The 24,030-nt window shown below is 41.2% G+C and overlaps 1 protein-coding gene across 1 annotated transcript in view; it reads left to right on the top strand.

The window, feature by feature from the left end:
- LOC308679050 (sodium channel protein type 5 subunit alpha-like) overlaps nucleotides 1–21,891 on the top strand; it is a gene marked incomplete at its 3' end in the record, with an annotated part of 63,439 nt that extends 41,548 nt beyond the window's left edge. The window contains exons 19-26 of the mRNA XM_081346285.1: nucleotides 2,134–2,307; nucleotides 4,493–4,615; nucleotides 9,163–9,444; nucleotides 10,409–10,462; nucleotides 15,090–15,227; nucleotides 15,845–15,949; nucleotides 18,868–19,138; nucleotides 20,645–21,891. Of these exons, the coding sequence (XP_081202411.1) occupies nucleotides 2,134–2,307; nucleotides 4,493–4,615; nucleotides 9,163–9,444; nucleotides 10,409–10,462; nucleotides 15,090–15,227; nucleotides 15,845–15,949; nucleotides 18,868–19,138; nucleotides 20,645–21,891 (2,394 nt within the window). The remainder of the gene's footprint in view (nucleotides 1–2,133; nucleotides 2,308–4,492; nucleotides 4,616–9,162; nucleotides 9,445–10,408; nucleotides 10,463–15,089; nucleotides 15,228–15,844; nucleotides 15,950–18,867; nucleotides 19,139–20,644) is intronic.
- Between the last annotated feature and the right edge of the window lie 2,139 nt (nucleotides 21,892–24,030).

Below are 24,030 nucleotides of genomic sequence, written 5' to 3'. Positions count from 1 at the left end.
TGGCCATGTGACCAAAACTTAGATGCTTGGCAACTGATTCATATTTTTGATCATAGCAATGTCCCAAGGTCATGTGATCACCTTTTGTGACCTTCAGACAAGCAAAGTCAATGGGGAAGCCAGATTCACTTAACAAATGTGTTACTCACTTTAAAACTGCAGTGATTCACTTAACAACTGTGGCAAGAAAGGTCATAAAATGGGACAAAACCCACTTAACAACTGTCTCATTTAGCAACATAAATTTTGAGCTCACTTGTGGACTACCTGACAACAAAAGGAAGGTAGTTAGCTTTGTTAAAAATCTGATCTGTCATTGATCTACCCATTCTATGATCCTTTCAAAACAAAGCTCATTGTTTTGGGGATCTGGTTGTCTCATCAGGTTTTCATGGAAAACCACTGATATACCTGCTTCCTTCGTAGTCTGCTTTTAAATCTGAGTTTTTTGTTCTTTCACTAATTTGAAGGCACCATCATATCAAAATGAACTTTTTTCATCTCATCAGTGTTCAGGATTTGCTTCAGCACCTTATTAATTGTCAATGGGGGGGAAAAAACGAATGTTAAATGCAACTGAAAACTTGCACCTGTCTTGAATAATTCATTCTTCATGGTTCTGAAAACCATGCCTATAATATGAATGGTGTGTAAAAAAAAAGCAGATTGCCCCATCTTTAACAGCAGAATAGAATCTTTCTGCAAACATAGAAAGATAATAAAACAGTAGAGATAGTCCTTGACTTATGACCATTTATTTAACAATAGTTTGGAGGTGCTGAAAAAAGGGACATATTACCCTTCCTCTAAGTTACAACTATTGCAGCATTCCCATGCTCAAACAATGGCAATGTGGGCACTTGGCACTTGGCTTATATTTACAACAGCTGCAGCATCCAGGGTCCATGTGATTACAGTTTGTGATTTTCCCAGCTGACAAGGGGGAACTGCCTGATTCACTTAATGACTGCATAATAGACTTAGCAGTTGCAAAATTTCCTTAACAACCGCATCTCTTAGGCCAGGGGTCTTCAAACTTGGCCCTTTTATGACTTGTGGACTTCAACTCCCAGAATTCCTCCGCCAGCGTGCCTGGCTGAGGAATTCTGGGAGTTGAAGTCCACAAGTCATAAAAGGGCCAGGTTTGAAGACCCCTGATTTAGGCCATGGGTGTCAAACACGCTGCATCATGTGACGTGTCGTGACATATGGCAACTTTTTTCGCATTCCTGGAGCTGGGGTGAGCATGGCCTCTGCATGATGCAACCGGCCCGTGGGCCTGCAGTTTGACACCCCAGATTTAGGCACTGAAATTCCAATCCAAATGGGGCCATAAGTTGAGGACTATCTGTATTGGGGAGTAAATTAGACTCAGAGAATGTTACGGTCATCAGTAATTCTAGACTTAAGTCGTTAGTCAAATTTGATTGGTTTTGTGACATCATCATACGTGTTATGAAATTCTTGATGGCCTGAGAACATTGAGAGATAGAATGGAAAAGGAAAGTGTGTTAAAATGGTAGCTAAAGCAACAGAAAAGAGAAAGGATTGCTGTGGTCAGAGGAAAGCATAATAAAGGAGGTTTATTAAAAAAAAGTAAAGTTTGACAGGGAGTGGAAGAGGAAGGTAAAGGTAAAGGTTCCCCCGCACATGCGTGCTAGTCGTTTCCGACTCTAGGGGCCGGTGCTCATCTCTGTTTCAAAGCCAAAGAGCCAGCGCTTGTCCGAGGACGTCTCCGTGGTCATGTGGCCGGCATGACTAGACGCCAAAGGCGCACGGAACGCTGTTACCTTCCCACCGTAGTGGTCCCTATTTTTCTACTTGCATTTTTACGTGCTTTCGAACTGCTAGGTTGGCAGAAGCTGGGACGCGTAACAGGCGCTCACTCTGCTACGCGGCACTCGGGATTCGACCCGCCAAACTGCCGACCTTCTGATCGACAAGCTCAGCATCCTAACCCACTGAGCCACCGTGTCCCTTGCAAGAGAAAGAGGAGGATAGAAAAGGGAAAGGGAGAGAGAGAGAGGGGGAAAAGGAAAGAAAGAGGGAGATGTATAAGAAAAATAGGAAACTTAATCATAAATGTAAAAATATTCTAGAGATGTAATACTTGTATGTTCATTCTTATCTCAGGCCTTTGAAGACATTTACTTGAGCGAAAGGCAGAATATTAAAACCATGCTGGAGTATGCTGACAAAATCTTCACCTACATATTTGTCTTAGAGATGCTGCTGAAATGGGTGGCTTATGGATTCCACAAATACTTCACCAGCGCTTGGTGCTGGCTTGATTTCCTGATTGTAGATGTAAGTATCGCAGCTGAAATGGAATGGGTCTCATTGATTTTCCAAGCGAGCGTGAGCTGATTGCCAAAATCAGCTGGCACAACGGAGACAACACAGCGGAGGGTTTTGGCTTAGATGGCATATATATTCATGCTAAACCACAGCACATTCATATCCATGCTTAAGGGACTCAGAGCATAGATCTGGAAAAAAAGATAATTTCATGGGATGGATGAAAAGGGATCAGAAATAAGATTACCCAGATTGTAATGCCCTGATACACATCTATGATGCAACCTTGTTTGGAATTCTCTGTATAGTTTGAGACAGTGCTTTTTTTGTAAAAGAAAAAGGTGCTGGAACTCACACATGTCATACAACCTGCCTTGCCTACCCTACAAGGTTCCATCCAAAAAAGGTGCCGGAACTCCGTTCTGGGCGTTCTATGAGAAAAAAAGCTCTGGTTTGAGAGGAGAAGGAGAAGGATTTATTGACCTACTCATTTAAGTGTTCCTGATGGGCCACCCTTTAAACTTTGTTTGAGAATGTACAAAATGTCTTCCTTTTTTAAACTTCTCTGCAGCTCAATCCCTGAAAAGATCCAATGGTCTCTGATGAAATTCTGTTTTACTTCAATAATTGTAGAAAAAGAAGAAGGGGGAGGGGGAGGAGAAGGAGGAGGAAGAGGAGGAGGAGGAGAAGGAGAAGGAACATTTTTACAGGTTTGGGACGGCTTAAATTTGAAGAAAGGCAATTGGCTGAGAGTGATTGAGATGAATAAAGAGGTACTGTACAAAAATGATTTCTGACATGAAGAAAGGAGGAAGGGCGCCATCTGGTGGCAACCAGGAGGCATGTCTCTTCCACTGTAGCACCTCATCCATGGGACGATCTTGCCCCAACTTTCCTGACCTTCAGAAAGAAGACTCAGAAAGAATCTGGTTCTTTCTTTGGCCATGGGGCCCAAGATGATTGAAATTCCCACCAGGGGAAGAATAACAGAATTGTGAATTCTGACCACCTATTCATTAACATGGACACTTGGCTGAATTCTCTACTGAAACCACTCAAGCCAAGCTTGAGATTAGGGTATCTTTCACCTATTTTGTGGATCTGGACTGCTGGAGGTCAAACATGAAAAAGCTGACCAACTGGGTAATAGAATACAAATGCCCCTTGACCCATAAACAGTCATTTGTTTAGTGACTGTTCGAAGTTACAAGAGCACTGAAAAAAGTTACAACCAGTCTTTACACTTAGAACTGGGGTAGCATACCCACGGTCACACGATCAAAATTTGACTGACCAGGTTCTGACTGACGAACCCAACCAAGCAAACACCTTTGAGACATTGCGATCTCTTAATGTAAAACTTTATTGAGTATGTTATTTCCGCACTGATGAAAGCAGAACCAGCTATGGCAAAACCCCACCCAAGCCCTACATAGTGAAAGCATGGAATTCTCCCTCTGGATCAGGTCACGATGCCCAATTGGATGCAGCAATATTGTTATGAGAAAGTATCTCTGGGTCTGGCCAGACACCTGGTAAACGTCCTTGGTTTGCATGGTCCGCTTCCTTAATCTTTGAAGTCTGCATTCCAGTCCGATTTCCTCTCCCCTGAGTTCATTGGCAAGCTGAGAAGCAATAACTGTTGCAGCAGAAAAAAAAGCATGCTTCGAAACTTGAAGTTGGGTGCTTGGCAACCAGTACATATTTATCATGGTTGCAATGTCCCAAGGATCAGGCGATCACCATTTGTGATCTTTCCAGTCAGCTTTTGACAAGCAAAGTCAATGGGGAAAGCTGGAGTTGCTTAACGACCGCATTATTCACAACAACTGCAGTTGTTTTCTTAATAATCATGGCTAAAAAAATGGGTAAGACTTAACAATCTTGCTGAACAACAGAAATAATTGTGGGCGAAAATCGAAATTTATCTGTACAGCAGAATACTTAAAAATCTGAATATTAATGCTAAATTACTAGTGCAAGATTAGAGAAATACTAAATAATCTCTCGCTGGTCCATTCTCCAAATTTTTGTAAAGTCAAATCCTACTGTACCATTTCTTGATGCCCTCTTTTAAAAGTTACGCAGAAAATTAATTGGTGGGTGTATGTTTAGCACAGAAGGAGGCAAAATGCATGGTATTTAAAGGCACGCAGTAATGCCTTTAAATTAATCTTCCTACTTTCTGTTTTAGATCTCCTTGATAACTCTTATAGCACCTTTGCTTGGAAAATCGGAGATGGGCCCCATGAAATCTCTTCGTACGTTGCGAGCTTTGCGGCCGCTAAGAGCCCTATCTCGATTTGAAGGGATGCGGGTAAGAAGAATGAAGTGTGCTGCTTTTCAAGCAGCTTCAGAATTATTGCCACCAATGTGAGATGATCAGAGGATCAGAGCAGAGATTTCCCTAAAGTGCGATTAATCTTACAAATGCAGCACACATAAAAAAATGAATAGAGCTTTGATCACTCTGTTCTGTTATTTTTTTGGTTATGCTCTAGGACCCCCTGGATTAATAGCTTTAGGGTAGATAGCAGGTTTGTTTTTTTAGTATATGTCATCTACAGAGATCACTGACAAACAACACTAAAAAAGTACATCATACATACAAACACAAGTGTAAGTTTAAGTAGAGCATCAGCAAATATACTGTATGTATAGCAGATGATTGACATCAGAACTATGGAGTAGTAGGGAATAAAGAGCAGCAAGATAGTAACATGAGAAAACATCTCAGACAAATTCCCTAATTCACGCAGAGATAAGGTGAGCAAGAGGTTTTGCTGGTCCCAAAGGTGCTTTTTCAAAAGGCAACTGGATTTCCTTTGCTTTTCCTTGAAGAATTTCTGCTTCTCATCCAAGAAGCTTCTCCAGTTCTGAGGAACTGAAATCTTCAGTACTCCATCCATTTTCTTCCAATTACTTTGCATATTTTGAATATTTTCCAGGTCAGGAGATGGTGAACACGAGACTGATTAAAACCATGGATAAAAATGGCATCAGATCATCAGCATAGAGATCAGCAACAGAATCTTGGAGTGATTTTCCTTTATCTCTCCTAGTTTACTGTTGCTTTTGACATATGTTCCAAGGAGCTGTTTTGATTACTTAAGTGTTTAATAGTTTGATTCCAAATTGCTAAGAGGATATGCCTCGGATATATCCCAATATATCAGAACGCCCCTAACAAATCACCATGGCATTAACAAGGATGATAATACTGGTTAACAGGTGAATTTTCCATTCTAGATATACCTTGCTGATCCTGCTCTTATATACTGTAATAGTTTACTTACAAATGGGTAAAAGCAGTGATGGTGAATATGCATACTAAATCCATAACTGAACTTGGAAAGATGTTCAAATCATACTGCATTGCCACAAGTTATTTTTCCCTACTGTTGATAAAATAGCAACAGCATTTAAACTTATATACCACTTCACAGTGCTCTATAGCCCTCTCTAAGCTGTTTATAGAGTCAGCCTATTGCCCCCCCAAATCTGGGGCCCTCATTTTACTGACCTTGGAAGGATGGAAGGCTGAGTCAACCTTGAGCCGGTGAGAATTGAACTGGTGGCAGTCAGCAGTATTAGTCTGCAATACTACATTCTAACCACTGTGCCACCACAGCTCTCTAAAATGCAATGAATAAGCCACAGGTAGTCCTCTCTCACTGACCACAGTTTTGTTGCTAAGTAACATGGTTGGAAATTGAAAAAAACCATCATACTGACTTATAATGGCAGTCCCTGCTGCAATCATTGTTAAGTACAATGTCGTGGTGACCATAGCTTGAAACTTCCTGCTGGCTTCCCCAATGATAGGGCTTTACTTGTTAGATGCTGGCGGTAAAGGTTGGAAATGATGGGACCATTGTAGTTGTGTGCTGGTTGGCAAGCACCTCAATCACCATCATGTCACCATAGGGACACTGTGACAACTGCAACGTTCGGATGTGGTCATAAATCCCATCGTTCAGGACCATCGTAACATTGAATGGTCATTGAACAAGTGGTCATTAAATGAGGACTACCTCATTTAATTTTTCTCTTGTGTTAAACAGCTTTCCAGTAAATTATACCATCTGTATAAAAGATAGTATCATTTCATCAGTGTTTATTCAATGGATAATTTAAATAAATAAACCACAGAGAAATTTTAAAGCTCATCATGATACCTTAAATTATTTTATACTTAATTGGGAGCCCTTGGCCTCACAGGTCACCCTGGTTTGATGGATACGAGATCATGTTCATGTATATAATAACTGAGCTAAAGCAATTTAGCCCGAAAAACAGCAGAGAATCAAAGGTGCTAACAGAGATTATGAACTCTGTCAGAGTAAATGATGTTGCAAATGGAAAAAACTAAAGGCTGCAATCCTTAAAGTAATTATTTTAAAGTAGTCTGGACAATGAGGCTACTTCAGAGATGATCCTCTGTATAATATTTGAGTACAGAAAAGTTAATGTACCCTTTCTATCAAAGCACTGAAATTAGTGATGATTCTGACATGTGTTTGAACCTCTTGTTCAAATTGAGGCAATCCTCCAACACTAGGTGATCTTCCCCCATTCATGGATTAATCCAGAGTTTTTCAAAAATTGCCAGTATTAAGATGTGGAGACTTCATTGATGCTGGCTGGAGAATTCTGGGAATTAAAGTCCACACATCTTAAAAGTTGCCAACGTTGAAAAATGCTAGTTTGGTCCTATCAAGAGAAGAATTATATTTACTTAAGGTCTACCTGCACTAGACCAGGCCAAGCCCATCAGAGACCTGTATAGGTAGTCCTCAACTTACAACAGTTCATTTAATGACTGTTTGAAGTTACAACGGCACTGGGAAAAGTGACTTTTGACTATTTTGTGCACTTATGACCGTTGCAGCATCCCCGTGGTCACATGATCAAATTTTGGACAATTGGCAACTGACTCATGATTATGACGGTTGCACTGTCCTGGGGTCACATGGTCCTCTTTTGTGACCTTCTGACAAGTGAAGTCAATGGGGAAGCCAGATTCACTTAACAACCATGTTACTAACTCAATATCTGCGGTGATTCACTTAACGACTGTGGCAAGAAAGGTTGTAAAACAGGGCAAAACTCATTTAGTCAGACAAATTTTGGGCTTAGTTATGACTGTAAGTCGAGGACTACCTGTATTATGGTTCTTACTGTGGCCAATGCAGCTACTCCCAGACAAGAGAGGTGATGCCCACCCTCCTTCTACTGCTACAACATACAAACACAAACACAAGTCCTGAGAACCGGTTTCCCCAGGGATCTCCTGATCCCATTTAGCTTTTATTTTAAACAAAGGCTGCCAAATATGGTCCTGACAGATGATTCCTAAGAGCTCAGGGGCATCCAGTAAAGAAAGCAAGCTATCACTACAACTGTGAACTTTTTACTTGTGTCATTAGGGAGCAACATTCAGACCCACGAGGCATATACAGAGGTAAAATAGAACAATGCTAAATCAACAGGTGGATTTCCCAACATGCTGAGAGGAAATTCTGTGAGTCGAAGTTTACACAGCATAAAATTGCCTCAGCTGAGAAACACTGCAGTACAGATAGTCCTTGACTTGTGACAGTAATGGAGCCTGCCCGTTACAGTAATAAGTTGTGATGGTGATAAACCCAGTTGTCCAAGTGACTGATTCGATTTTATGATGTTTTTTGGTAGTGGCCATTATGTAAATGCCAAAGTTGTTAGGTAAATCCACTGTTTGCTGTGAGGCGTGTTTTTTTTTACTGAAAACCAGAAGTAAACGTCAGTTTTTGGCACACACACAAAAAAAGGTCACATGACCACAGGATGCTGCAAATGACTGTAAATGTGGGCCAGTTGCTGAGGGCTGACATGAGGTCCTGTGAATGTGAGATGGGGAACCCGGCTATCGGAACTCTGGAACTGGATCAGAACTAACTTTGATGGGGAGGAGGGGGAGGGGAAATCTGTCATAACTTCCAACAGTCGCTATGCGACCGGTGGTGAAAGTGAAAAGAGTTTTGGGATGTTACATTTGGAAGGTTCTTAAGAAATTTAATTCAAATTTAGTAGCTGGAGCAGTGAGGTTGTGCAGTCAACCAGAACACACAGTTAGAGTTGATTGATTGGAGAGGGCGGGCTCCCATCTGAGGCAACCTGCGCTGTGATTGGTCTCTGTGGGTGTGGAGGGGCAGTTTCCCTCCCCCCACACACCTTTTTTCTTCTCTGTGTTCTGCGATTTACCTCATGATGTCTCTGTTTTCCTGACTATCATGTTTGCTGTAAATATACCTGTAAAATATATTTATTTATATAAAACTACAAGTTAATGACACCTACATCTTTAAAAGAATGATGAATAGGAATTTTTTAAAAAAAAATTTTAAGCTGGATTTGAATAACATTTAAAAAAATAAATAAATCTTGGTAATAGAGGATTTAGATTTACAGCTACTGCAACTAAAAGATGCATCAATTTTAAAAAATCAAATTTCCTTCCTTCCTTCCTTCCTTCCTTCCTTCCTTCCTTCCTCCCTCCCTCCCTCCCTCCCTTTCTTCCCTTTCTTCCTTCCTCCCTCCCTCCCTCCCTCCCTTCCTTCCTTCCTTCCTTCCTTCCTTCCTTCCTTCCTTCCTTCCTCTCTTTCTCCCTCCCTTCCTCCCTTCCTTCTTCCCTCCCTCCCTCCCTCCCTCCCTCCCTCCCTCCCTTCCTTCCTTCCTTCCTTCCTTCCTTCCTTCCTTCCTTCCTTCCTTCCTCTCTTTCTCCCTCCCTCCCTCCCTCCCTCCCTTCCTTCCTTCTTCCCTCCCTCCCTCCCTTCCTTCTTCCCTCCCTCCCTTCCTCCCTCCCTCCCTCCCTCCGCATTGCAGGTGGTGGTCAACGCCTTGCTTGGAGCCATTCCTTCCATTATGAATGTGCTGCTTGTCTGCCTGATTTTTTGGCTCATCTTTAGCATTGTTGGAGTCAGCTTGTTTGCCGGAAAATTTGGAAAATGCATTAACCGGACTGAAACAAATAGCTTTATCAATGAGAGTATTATTTTGCGGAAGTCAGACTGCAAGAATAAAAACAGCACCGGACAACTGTATTGGACCACCGTTAAAGTGAACTTTGATAACGTTGGCTTGGGCTATTTGGCTCTTCTTCAAGTGGTAGGTTTGAGAATTTGTGTGGTTTTTCTCCCTTTTATACACACGCACATAACTACCCCATCCTACCTGGCCTCTTGCAGATTTATCCTCCTTTCTCAGCCATAATTTAGTTCCATGCTTATTTAACTCGTGCTCTGCTTTCCATTGTTCACACAAGTTTTAGAAGTAGATGAGCTGGTCAACCAATAGCACGAAAGTCCTAAAAAGATTTTCTTCATACACCAATATTCTTTGTGGTGATCCTGGATCCTGCAGCATTCCCAAGGGTCATGTGATCAAAATTCTGGGAACTGAACTCCACAGGTCTTAACATTGCCAAGCTGGGGCAGCCCTGATCTAAGCTAAAAGGTCAGCATCTTCTAGGCTTTGGGCTCAGAAGCTAAGTAGGTTTAGTTTGGGTTAGTACTTAGTTGAGATCCTGCCTGGGAATCTCAAAAAATGTAGATTTGCCTGGGAAATTAAAAAGAATCCTAGAAGGCAACCATAAACTCTTAAGCAAATCTTCAGAAGACAAACATAACTTATGGACATATCTTTTAATTCAAAACCACAGGTGTCTAATTTTTAACCAATAAATATTTATTTTTTATTTTATTTTATTTATTTTATTTCATTTTTTATAATATGTACGTTTATATAGGTCTCTCTCTCTCTCTCTCTCTCTCTCTCTCTCTCTCCATATCTGTCTTTTTCTTTTTAACTGTATTTATGTGTGTGTGTTTAATAGCCTTGCTTTGCTTTTATGCTTTTTTCCCCTTTTGGAGTTTGTATTTTAATGTTTTGAATAATAAAAAAATGGTTTAAAAATATTAAGAGGAAAAAGAGGCCACTTGTGTGATTATCTCCAAGATGTCCTGAATGGAGACTAATGCAAACCTCCAGCTCTTTTATTATTTGCCTGTTGTCCAACAGCTTCTTTACACTGCATCAATTATTTCATCATGTTTTTCTTGTTTTCTTTTAGGCAACTTTTAAAGGTTGGATGGACATAATGTATGCAGCAGTTGATTCAACAGGAGTAAGTCTTGGACAAATTTATTTTCTACTTCTTGTGTTAAATCAACACTATCCTTCTCCATCCAATTGGAATGTAGGGCATCTTTTATAAGGCATCTTTCAAGAGCTAATTGGTTCAGGCACCAGGATAGAAATGGTGACTTTTAGATGGTGACTTTTAGTGTCACCTTAGGCATGAAAGCTGGCTGGGTGACTTTGGGCCAATCACCAGGAGACTGTGAGTTCCAGTCCCGCCTTAGGCATGGAAGCTGGCTGGGTGACTGGGCCAATCACCAGGAGACTGTGAGTTCCAGTCCCGCCTTAGGCATGGAAGCTGGCTAGGAGAATTTGGGCCAATCACCAGGAGACTGTGAGTTCTAGTCCTACCTTAGCCATGAAAGACACTGAGTGACTTTGGGCCAGTCACTCTTCTTAGCCCAAATAGGGGGAGAAAGGAGTATGTTTGTCAGCGTGAGTTATTTACAAAAATAATAAAGATGGGATATTAAAAAGTAAATCAAATAAAAAAAAATCTGTTCACAGCCACTGTGAATGTCAGATGAAGTATGAGGCTGTTTCTTGGTTCTGTGGAGGATAGTCATATCTAGATGCTTTCTAAAGCTATCTTCACACTGTATGTACATAACTACCAGTATGTACGGTGAGAAAGAAAATATGTAGTTTAGGTAAACCATTCTAAACCCGTGCAATTTACAATTAAATTTCTCACACTGCCAAAACATGTGACTAACATGCAGACTAAAACAGGGTATGAGAGTTTGTGGTACATTGTTGTGGGAACCCAGTTAGTTTGTTTTCCCTCAACTTCATCCCATTACAAATATTGCCATATAGACAACCCACAACAACTGCCAGGTAGACCAAGCAGGAAGCATGGCCATGTAAGCTAATTCTGGTTTATAGTAAAGCCTTTGTGAGGGATCTTCTTGAGCTTCTTGCGTTGTCCACTATGCAGCTATGGGCTATGCTCTCTATTATCTGACCATTTTCTAGGTAGCATCTTAGCCTGATCTCTCAAGGTTATTTCCATATCCCATTACAGTTACTGGCAGTGTAGTTGTCAAAGGTTGAAGTTCCATGGCTCCTGTGTAAAGGTAAAAATAAGTTTCTTCTGTCTAGTTGTGTCTGACTCTAGGGGCTGGGTGCTCATCTCCTTTTCCTAGCTGAGGGAGCCAGCATTGTCCATGGTCATGTGGACAACATGACTATGTGCCAACCACATAGAACATTGTTGCCTTCCCACCAAAGTGGTACCTATTTATCTACTCGCATTTGCAGCTTTTGAACTGGGGCTGGGGCGAGTTACAGGAGCTCACCCTCCTGTGTCATACTCAAGTCTTGAACCTGGCCTGTCAGCTTTCCAACTGCCAAGCATAGTTTCTTTTACCACTGTGTTGACCAAGCATCCGGAGGAAGCATAGATTGTATATATTGTGTAGTGGGTTCTGGACTGCATGGAAGACAGCAGGCAGATGAGTACAGCAACAGCTCTTTATTGTGGGTAGTACTGAACTGAACAAAGGGGGTTACCTGTACCCCTTATATACCTTGCCAGGTACGCTCTTGGCCAATCCGTTCATCTGAATCTCCCGCCGAAAGCTAAGCAGCCAGTATGGTAATGGTACAGCGCCACCTGGTGGTATTTGCCAAGCTGTTGCTTAAACCCCATACATAACAGTATATACTGTATGTGCAAATGGCCCCACTATCTCTGGGTACTTCAGGGCCATGGAAGATCCCCAAGGGAACACCCAATGTACCAAGACACCCAAGAACACCCAGTGCCCTTAGGGAAACACCCAAAAGAACATCTTTAGCTATTTCTGTTCTTCCTTACCTTATCTATAGTGTGCCAGCCTTTCTGGGTAAATTCTTTATGTGTGCTAGCCTTGCCGGGTGGGTTGCTTATGTAATCAAAAAGTATAAATGCAAGGATTTATTGTCATCCTGGGCTGGCTTCCTCTCTTTTAGAGGGGCCCGTTTTTCTTCAGCTGAATAAACACATAAGCTTAAAGGCAACTTCTGATTTCTTGCATTTGTTACCAAGCCACACCTCAGATCCTGCATAACATTTTAGGCGAGCCAGCCAGGAGAAGTGCTTGGTCCTAGGAAGGCTCAGGAAAGGGGTATGCACCAAGCAGACCCTGGGATTTCCTGGAGATGCCCCCATCCTTGAATCTTCACTGGGTTTCTAAACAAGGGTTTGAAAAGCCAGAACTTTTTTTTTGCTGCTTTTTACTTGGTTCCTGCCTGCATAACAACTAAGCCAGCATATCTCTGTTCTTCAGCCCCTGGTGCAGGGGTGTCAAACTGCCAGCCCACGGGCTGGATATGTCATCTGGAAGCCGTGCCCAGATGACAGAAACTCCAGCACCATAAATGCAATTGGAAGGAGAACTGGAGGAAGGCAGAGATTCTGGATCCCTGTACATCTGCTTCTTCAGTTTCAGCCTTACTAGCCAAGTTGAGAGTGATGTGGGAATCCAAGATAAACAAAGCGTTACTAAAGCCAAACTGCTCCTTTGTTTATTTCTACCCCATCTTTATTATTTTTACAAATAACTCAAGGACGCCTGTTCAAAATACCTTCCTCATCCTATTTTCCACAATAACAACACTATGAGGCAGATTGGACTGAGAGAGAAGGACTGGTCCAAAGTTAACCAAATGGTTTTTCATGCCTAAGGCAGAACTATATCTCACCTGGTCAATGAGCGAAAGTCATCTGGATTAGAACTACTCCTCCTCCTTGTGATTGGTCCAAAATCACCCAGCTGGATTTCATTTCGAAGTTGGAACTAGAATTCACAATCTCCTGATGACTGGCTCAAAGTCCCACAGGCATTTTTATGCCTAAGACAGAACTAGAACTCAGTAAAGTAATGCCACCTATGAGCTGATCTCCATTCACATGGACACGTCCGTGTCTTTTACTTGGTGAAATATGGAAATGATTTGCTATTGCTTTATTTTGGGTTGTTTCCCCAACTCTTCCAACTTCCCAGATTAGCTGATATCACAGAGATGTGTATATGATGTTCAGATGGTTGAAATAAAAGAGCCAATTGAGAGAAGCTTAATGGAAAAGCTGAAGGCTTCAGATAAGCCAAAGTAGAAATTCAAGTTATTATGTAGGGCTTGCTAATTTTTTAAAATTAGTTTGACATTGCTAGCCTTCCTTACAGTAATTGAATAATTACACAGTAATTACCCACTTGCAGATTCTTCCTCTTCAAACTGAGACTGAATTACTGTCTCACCATAATTTCGGGAGCTTGAATTTTGAATAAAATTTGTGAGTTGAAAAAGATGCTATTGAAAGAAGCTGTTGTCGTGTAGTCTAATGGAAAATATAAAGCACATCTCTGTTTTTGAAGTGAAGCATTTTGGATTTAATATAAGTTATTCTTGTATTCTGCAGGAACAAGGAGATCTAACCAAACTTATTGTGTCTAATTTCCTGGAACAATGGCAAGGGGGTACAGATGGTCCTCTACTTAAGACTGTAAAATTGAATCTGGAATTGCAATCATAAGTTACGTCTGTTATTAGAATAGAATAGAGCTGGAAGGGACCCTGGAGGTCTTCTAGTCCAACCCCTTCCTCAAGCAGGAGAACTTATACCATCTCAGACAAGTGACTGTTTAGTCTCTTCTTAAAAACATCCAGTGATGGAGTACCCACGATTTCTGGAGGCAAGCTGTTCCACTGGTTAATTGTCCTCATTGTTAGGAATTTATCAAGTGGGTCATCATATGACCAACCCAACTTGACAACATTGTTAACTATATTTGTGGTCATTAAATACCATGGTCGTTAAGTGGACCCATTGAACTCAATGGGAAGATTTTTGCCAGAAATTTGAAGTAAGTGGCCGTTTCCTGCAAAAAAACATAGCAAATCATGGTCATATGACTGCAGAAATGTGCAGCAAATGTGCAGTCACATGAGAGCAGGGATGTGGGGGTCCAGATGTTGGAACTTTGAATCTGGATGATCAGTATCTTTTGGGGGAGTCCATCATAACTCTGTACAGTGTTAAGCAATCAGTCGTAAGCCGAGGACTAACTGTAGGGCAGACATGTCAAACACAAGGCCCGGGGGCCGGATCCGCCCCGCAAAGTGGTTTCATGCGGCCCCCGAAGCCATCCTGGAAACAGTGAGGGAACGCCCCCCCACTGCCTTGGCCCTGGCCCAGAGACCCTCAGATCTGTCCCACTCCTGCCCAGGCCCTCATAGGCAACCTTGATGCGAACGATGCAGAGCTGGCCACGCCCACCCAGTAGGCCATACGCACTCTGGCCACGCCCACCCTGGCCACGCCCACCTGGCCCCCTGAGGGTAACCACAATGCTGATGCGGCCCTCAGTGAAATTGAGTTTGATACCCCTGGAACTGTTGAAGTGTTTGGTTCTCGCCTCTAGATGTTTCACAATGAGAGACAGCACTCATCTTTATGTAACTGCAACCTGTGGAAAAAATATTAATATCTGTATTGGTTCATATATTGGATTGCACCAAGAGATTTTTCTCTAGCCAGCACAGCTCTTGACTAGCTATAAAGAGGATTTTTTTTTTTAAAAAAAACCCAGTCTAAAAGCCACATCTCTGTCCTTCATTTTTTGCAGGTTGAGCGTCAGCCAAAATGGGAGTACAGCAAATATATGTACATCTACTTTGTGATTTTCATCATCTTTGGCTCTTTTTTCACTCTGAATCTTTTTGTGGGGGTCATTATTGACAATTTTAATCAACAAAAGAAAAAGATAAGTAGCCACGTTTCTTGTCTCGCTTTGTGCTCGCTGAACGGGAAAGAGAATTTCAAGAGTTAGTAGGGTGCCACCCCTGAGTGACCTTCTGTAGGTGGAAGGTATCAATTTATATTCATTTTTTATCCTGTTAGCAGAAAGGAACTTAGTTTTTTTATATATACAGTACATGCAGATTCTTCCTCCACAGTTTTGCAATAAGTTTTGGAAAATGCTCAGTTTTCTGTGAATATCAGAGGAGAAAATCTTCTCAGTTTTGTTCTCTTTTGCGGGGGGGGGGGCAGGGCTTGGGGAAATGGGAAAATTTCAATTCTATTGTAGAGCAGTAAAATTGGGACATGTATACCAGGAGGCAAACCCTATTGGGATGAAAACATTTTCATGTTTTTAATTCTTAGTTTTCAAAATAGCAATTCTGGAGCAATGAGCAACTTAGCTTTAGGACAACTTAAGGATTTCGATATGGTCAGCAAAGAGTTTTTGATTTGTTTGTAATAATTCGGCATGACTTCAGAGGAAAGGAAACATGAGTGATGTTTCAAAAATAGACTGTGGGCTTTGAAACAATGGCAAAATGCACTGTCAGTAATATTTGTTGTGTTTTCTCCTTGTACTTTGGTGGACAAGACATCTTTATGACAGAAGAACAAAAAAAGTACTATAATGCTATGAAAAAACTGGGATCAAAGAAACCTCAAAAGCCTATACCAAGGCCAACGGTAAGAATACTCTCCAAAGGATTACCATTAGAATACCCTTGCAAAAATGCATAAGGCTGCCCACTTCAAATCAGCCTACTTTACCTGAAATGGTATAGGCCAGGGGTAGGCCACCTTGGCCCCTTCATGACTCGTGGACTTCAACTCCCAGAATTCCTGAGCCAGCCATGCTGAGGGGAAAGGGAGAGGTTTCCTAGCTGAGCCATGCTGGTTCAGGAATTCTGGGAGTTAAAGTCCATGAGTCATAAAAGAACCGAGGTTACCTACCTCTGGCTTAGGCCTAGGCCGGTTTATGACTCATGGACTTCAACTCCCAGAATTCTTGAGCCAGCCATGCTGAGGGGAAAGGGAGAGGTTTCCTAGCTGAGTCACGCTGGTTCAGGAATTCTGGGAGTCGAAGTCCACGAGTCATAAAAGAACCGAGGTTACCTACCTCTGGCTTAGGCCTAGGCCGGTTTATGACCCATGGACTTCAACTCCCAGAATTCCTGAGCCAGCCATGCTGAGGGGAAAGAGAGAAGTTTCCAAGCTGAGACATGCTGGCTCAGGAATTCTGGGAGTTGAAGTCCCCAAGTCATGAAGGAGCCAAGGTTGCCTACCCCTGGTATAGGTTCTTCTGCTTGAGCAAGGGGTTGGACTAGAAGATCTCCAAAGTCCCTTCCAACTCTGTTATTCTGTTATTGTGTTCTATTATATTTATTAGTATAATTTTATCATTATTATTCATATTTAATGGACTGGTAGAGATATATTTTTAAATACTTTTTTATTAATTATCATTATAAGCTAAAAATATTGAAGAAATACGAGTTAGCAAAATAAGAAACGGAAAGAGAAAAGGGTGAGGAGAGAGAGAAAAAATGATTACTCAGGGGTTTGGGGTTTTTTTTTGGGTGCAGTAGATTACAAAGATAATGCAAGCTCCACCTTTTGCTTTACATTTCACAAAATTTGAAGCCATTTCTATAATCACAAAATCCTAAGCCTTAAAACCTCAAATCAGTGCAGCTCACGCAACATAGACGTTACATGGGCAAACCTAGGTGCCCCTGCTGTGAAAGTTAAACTTCCTGGGTAGTCTTCAAGGACAGCCCAATGCAGAGCGCATTGCAGTAATCTAGATGGGAAGTAACCAATGAATCTTAGGGTTAAGACTATACATTAGAAGCGGCAGAAATTTCAGTACAGACAGGATAATCAAGTTTATCATCAGCAAGCAATTCAGGAGACATTTTTCCAAGGCTGCATTTAGAGGGATGATTTGCCCTAAGGAAGAACAGTGGGGTTTTTTTTTCTTTTGCATCATAACAAGTAGTCCTCAACAAACAAATTTCATTTAGTGACAGTTCAAAGTAACAACGGCGCTTAAAAAAGTAACTTATGACCATTTTTCACACTTACAACTGCTGCAGCATCCCCGTGGTCATATGTTCAAAATTCAGATGCGTGGCAACTGGATCATATTTATAACGGTTGCAGTATGTTGGGGTCATGCCCTTTTGCGACCTTCTGACAAGCAAAGTCAATGGGAAAGCCAGATTCACTTAACAACCGTCTGACTAACTTAAGAACTGCAGTGATTCACTTAAAAACTGTGGCAAGAAAGGTCGTAAAATGGGGCACTCACTCAATAAATATTTTTTTTATTATTTTAATTCCATTTATATGCCGCCCTTCTCCGAAGACTCAGGGCGGCTTACAAGCTTAGCAGTAGCCTTCATTCTATGTATATGCCTGCTTATTAGGGCTTTCACACACACACCCCAAGCGGCATTATTACAAAGTCAGCTTAATTGCCCCCAACAATCTGGGTCCTCATTTTACCTACCTTGGAAGGATGGAAGGCTGAGTCAACCTTGAGCCTGGTGGGACTCGAACCTGCACTAATTGCAGGCAGCTGGTGTTACTTAAGGAGGCATTAGCCCACTGCTCCACCAAATATCTCCCTGAGCAATAGAATTGTTGGGCTCAATTGTGGTCATAAGTTGAGGACTACCTGTATAGAACTGTTCTTTGTTACACAGATAAGAAAGTAACACTAGAAGCACCAAGAGTTTATTCCCTGATTGCATTCATTTGTAACATAAATTATTGGGGGTCGGTTTTGGAAAATAATGAGTGCAGCTGTGCTTGCTTTGGAAAGAATATGAAAAAATTATTTTGGGTGTTGCACAAACCACAGAGGGCCGGTGCTATCATTAAAGCATTTTCAGCATGATTTTAATGAGCAGAGTTATTAAAGTAGTCGCAACTATTTTTTGTTCTGCGAGACGGAAAAATGAAAGACTATTTCTAAGGAAAGTTAGAAAAGTGCTTTGTATGATTTGGGTTTGTGCAAAGTCCAATGCACTTTTTCCCCCCAAATGTATTTCTGGTGGGCACTGCCCTATTCCAAGCTAATCCGTGGGGTCCTTGGTGCTCTCTGAGCTTGGTTGTTTGCCTGAAGACATTACATTACCCAATTAGGTAACATCATCAAATATCTGCAAGCAAGCAATCAAGCTCAGAGAGCACCAAGGACCTCACAGTCTTGAGTAGGTCAATAACAACTTCTTCTTCTTCTTCTTCTTCTTCTTCTTCTTCTTCTTCTTCTTCTTCTTCTTCTTCTTCTTCTTCTTCTTCTTCTTCTTCTTCTTCTTCTTCTTCTTCTTCTTCTTCTTCTTCTTCTTCTTCTTCTCCTCCTCCTCCTCCTCCTCCTCCTCCTCCTCCTCCTCCTCCTCCTCCTCTCTGCAAAACCCCATTCCCTTCTACCACTGATGATGTTATCTAGTTAGGTCATAAAATGTCTGTAAAAAACCCCAACCAAACTCAGAGAGCACCAAGACTTCCACAGTTCAACTCCTGAACTTCTGTTGACAAATAATTTTACACTAAATTCTGAGCAAGCTTGCTTCTCTTCTTCTTCCCCTGGCCTCTAGAACAAGTACCAAGGCTTCCTTTTTGATATTGTGACTCACCAAGTGTTCGATATTGCCATCATGACTCTTATCTGCCTTAATATGGTCACAATGATGGTGGAGGCGGACGAGCAGTCTCAGGAGAAGATCTATGTGCTGAACAAGATCAACATCCTCTTTATCACTCTGTTCACAACTGAGTGTGTCATGAAGCTGATGGCCTTGAGACATTACTATTTTATCAATGGATGGAATATTTTTGATCTGGTGGTTGTGATCATGTCAATTGTAGGTAGGTTGATCTTATATTATTATTATTATTATTATTATTATTATTATTATTGTTGTTGTTGTTGTTGTTGTTGTTGTTGTTGTTATTATTATTATTATTATTATTATTATTATTATTATTATTATTATTATTATTATTATTATTATTATTATTATTATTATTATTATTGGCATGCCAGCTAGAATCAAGCACTAAAAACCTTTCAAGTCCCCTGCTAAATTGTGCCTACTGAAATCAGTGGTGTCAAGAGTTAAATAAACATCTCTATTGCAGCTCTTCACTGTGCCCAACTGGACAACGTAAGCCATATACCTTCAAAGGCATTTTGATGTCCACTTCTCTCCCAACGAGACAGGAGACAGTAGCACCTGGTGCTGTGGTCCAAACCCTGCAAAGACTTCTTCAAAGACCCAAAGATGTCCCCAACACTTAGTCAAAGGAAGCAGATAAAGCTCCCCATTAGTGGTAGAACTGGGATGGCCTTCTATGGCAGGGGTAGGCAACCTCGTCTCTTTTATGACTCATGGACTTCAACTCCTAGAATTCCTGAGTCAGCTATGCTCTGCTGACTCAGGAATTCTGGGAATTGAAGTCCATGAGTCATAAAAGAGCCGAGGTTGCCTACCCCTGTTCTATGGCAAACTCAGCCCTTTAATGTCTGGCTGAGGAATTCTGAGAGTCCATGAGTCATAAAAGGGCTGAGTTTGAAGACCCCTGTTCTATGGGATCAGATGCGGTTTTGGTCTTGTTAGTATTTGCACAAGAGACTTCTCAGTGTTGTAGGTTACGCTGGAAATAGATAGATGGTGGATAGATAGATGATAGATAGATAGATAGATAGATAGATAGATAGATAGATAGATAGATAGATAGATAGATAGATAGATAGATAATTAGATAGATAGATAGATAGATAGATAATTAGATAGATAGATAGATAGATGATAGATAGATAGATAGATAGATAGATAGATAGATAGATAGATAGATAGATAGATAAAAATCTCTCTGTCTCTGAGAGAGAGAGAGAGAGAGAGAGAGGGAGAGAGAGTTGTAGGATTCTTTCTTTCTTTCTTTCTTTCTTTCTTTCTTTCTTTCTTTCTTTCTTTCTTTCTTTCTTTCTTCCTTCCTTCCTTCCTTCCTTCCTTTATTTCTTTTTTTCTTTCTTTTTCTCTCTCTCTCTTTCTCTCACTTTCTTTCTCTCTTTCTCTCTCCTCTTGCTTTCTCTGTCTTTTTCTTTCTTTCTTCTCCTTCCTTCCTTCCTTCCTTCCTTCCTCTCTTTTTCTTTCTTTCTCTCTTTCTCTTTGTTTCTTTTTCTTTCTCTCTTTCTCTCTTTCTCTCTCTCTCTCTTTCTTTCTTTCTTTCTTTCTTTCTTTCTTTCTTTCTTTCTTTCTTTCTTTCTTTCTTTCTTTCTTTCTTTCTTTCTTTCTTTCTTTCTTTCTTTCTTTCTTTCCCTATGTCAACACCCACTGAGGAAGGATCTGATCCCTTCTGTCTTCCTTTCAGGTAATGTACTGTCTGGGATTGTAGTCTCTTTCTCGCCCACGCTTTTCCGGGTGATCCGTTTAGTACGGATTGGACGAATCCTTCGGCTTATTCGATCTGCTCGAGGAATCCGTACCCTCCTTTTTGCCCTGATGATGTCTCTCCCTGCCCTGTTCAACATTGGCCTCCTGCTTTTTCTGGTGATGTTCATTTATGCCATTTTTGGCATGGCCAACTTCGCGTACGTCGTCAGAGAAGCTGGGATTGATGACATGTTTAACTTTGAAACTTTTGGGAACAGCATGCTCTGCCTCTTCCAGATCACAACTTCTGCTGGCTGGGATGGGCTCCTCAGCCCCATTTTGAACACCGGACCGCCATTTTGTAATCCAAAGCTCAACGTTCCTTCAACGTCTTCCAAAGGAGATTGTGGAAACCCTGCAATGGGGATCATCTTCTTCGTGACTTACATCATTATATCTTTTCTCATTGTTGTGAACATGTACATCGCTGTCATTCTGGAGAACTTCAACGTGGCCACAGAAGAAAGCACGGAGCCTTTAGGGGACGATGACTTTGAAATATTTTACGAGGTATGGGAGAAGTTTGACCCCAAGGCAACCCAATTTATTTCATATTCCGAGCTGTCCGACTTTGCACACGCTTTAGTGGATCCCTTGCGCATCCCTAAGCCAAACAGACTTGAGTTGATTGCAATGGATCTCCCCATGGTCAGTGAAGACAGAATCCACTGCTTGGACATTCTCTTTGCTTTTACCAAAAGGGTTCTGGGGGACTCCGGAGAGATGGACATACTCAAGCAACAGATGGAGGAAAAGTTCATGGCTGCTAACCCATCCAGGGCTTCCCACGAACCAATCACTACCACCCTCCGACGTAAGTATGAGGAAGCTTCAGCTATGGTCATCCAGAGAGCCTTTCGAAGTCATTTGCTTCAACGTTCCCTGAAGCAGGCCTCCTTCTTACACCGTCACCAAAACTCCGACGGTGACATCCTGGAAGAGGACGCTCCAGAAAAGGGAGGCCTCATTGCCCTTTTGATGAATGAAACTTATATCCGACAGCTGGAAGAGTCTCAAACGCCATCCTTGGAGTCTATCCCTCCCTCTTACCACAGTGTTGCAGGAGACCAGGAGGGTGAAGACCACGAGGGAGTGAGTGAGCAGAAAACGGCAGAATCTTCTAAGAGTGACAGGCTTAGAAGAGGTCAGCTTTTTCCTGACAAAGGCAAGAAACCCAGTGTTTAAAAAAGGACTTCTGAGCATAGTATTAAAACAAAGATAAGGTGGAACACATACTGAGAAGAACTCCTTGTTATCTAAGAGTTGTTTATCTAACATTAAAACATTTAATATTTTTGGCCATATTAGGTTTCTGGAAGTATGACAGCAAGATGTTACAAACCGTATTTCTAATTGATCTATTGGGAATCTGGTGATCAAGCTGAGGTTATAATTTCCTGGCTACCTACCCCTGAACTCAAACTCAGCTTCTTGACCTCAGTTCAGCATGGATCAGGCTGGCAATCGTAGAACTTTCTCAAATGTCTTAATTTCTGATCAGCTTCCGACTCATAGTTATGACTCTCTGGAACTCCTAACCAAGGAACAGTTTTGATACAGAAAGACACACGCTATGACTATCATAACCACCTTTGGACACCTGAGTTCTACACAGTTTTGAACGATAGTTCCCCATACTTTTTTTTGTCTTCAGTGGGAAAAAAAACAAGGTCCACGTCTGCTCTTTTGACAACAAAAAAAAACTTCTCAATTCTCAGCGTCCTTCTTTTGCATCTATTTGTGGTAACTATGTGGTCAGATTGACAGCTAATAAATTCTGCCAATAAAACAAGTAAATTTGGGGAAAAGGCACATGTATGAAAAAGGAATCTCCAAGAAGACAACTAAGGTCAGCCAGGTTGCTGCCCTGGAAGGCTTTTTTTTAAATCTCAGAATGAGTCTAAAAGAGTAATCCTTTGAACTGAACTGAAATAATTTTGAATGGAGTCAGCAGAGGACAGACAGACTTGCCATTCATTTACCAGACCCTCATTTACCGGTTATGCAACGCTGCAACCTAATTGCCGATTTAAAATTGATATGTAAAATGCTGCCATTATTATTGCTGCTCTGATCATTTTCATTTTATGTTATATGGGTAATAAAATGTAACGGCTCTTTACAGAACAGCAAATATCAATCAATGATAATTAACTTCCCCAGGCAAATTTTAATTTTAGTGTTCTCCTTTTATGACCAATATAGATTGCATGATTTTACTGATTGGATACTTCTACTGGCTAATATACAGGCTAATATGGCAAACGTATCTTAAATCATCATGGCATGTATATCAAGTATTGTTACTGCCATTGCTGTGAAACAATAAACATACCAACAATCAAACTTGTATTGTGTAGACAAAACTAACCCACCAGAAGCATTTTGTAGCAGTCAATAGCTTTTTTAAAAAACTCAATATTTTAAGAGCCTCCGTGGAGCAGTGGGCTAATGCCTCCTTAAGTAACACCAGCTGCCTGCAGGCTCAAGGTTGACTCAGCCTTCCATCCTTTCCAGGTAGGTAAAATGAGGACCCAGATTGTTGGGGGCAATTAAGCTGACTTTGTAATAATGCCGCTTGGGTGTGTGTGTGAAAGCCCTAATAAGCAGGCATATACATAGAATGAAGGCTACTGCTAAGTTTGTAAGCCGCCCTGAGTCTTCGGAGAAGGGTGGGATATAAATGGAATTAAAATAAAAAATAAATAAAAAATAATACTATTTTAACTTTCTTTGATAGCTAAGCAGGTTTTATCTTGCACTGACAGTCTTTGATTTAATGACCACAGTTGGGGGCCAGAATTTCTGTTGCTAAGCAAGGCAGCTGTTAAGTGAAACACACCTGATTTTATAACCTTTTTGCCATGGTTTTTAAAATTTACCAAGCAATCTTTCAGCAAATCTGGCTTCCCGGTTGGGAAGGTTGAAAATGGAGATCACATGATGCCCCTGGATGGTGCATATTGTTTATTTTCAATAGAAGAGAACTTCTGTAGTTTACAGTTGAACTGTGGGGTCCTTGGTGCTCTCTGAGATCAGCTGTCTATTTGTAGACATTTCGTTACCCAGCTAGGTAGCATCATCAGCAAACTAATAAGAATCTAAGTGAAGAATCAAGCTTTGGGATCACCAAACACTCCACAATTACATTATTTTATATGGTTTGTGAACAGTTTGGAAATGGAAAGATAAAGAAAAAATATATACATTGAATCACTCACAGATTGATGGAATGGAAGGTTTTTTTTTTAATCTCTCCTCTCTGGAGCCTTGACTGGCTTTTCCGTTCGGCAACAGTTCAGAAATTGTCAGCCAGATTTCGTA

This window comes from Vipera berus (assembly GCF_964194415.1).
Source record: "Vipera berus genome assembly, chromosome: Z".
NCBI lineage: Eukaryota > Metazoa > Chordata > Lepidosauria > Squamata > Viperidae > Vipera > Vipera berus.
Note: the sequence above shows the minus strand (reverse complement) of the source record. Positions and strands in the feature narration are given on the sequence as shown.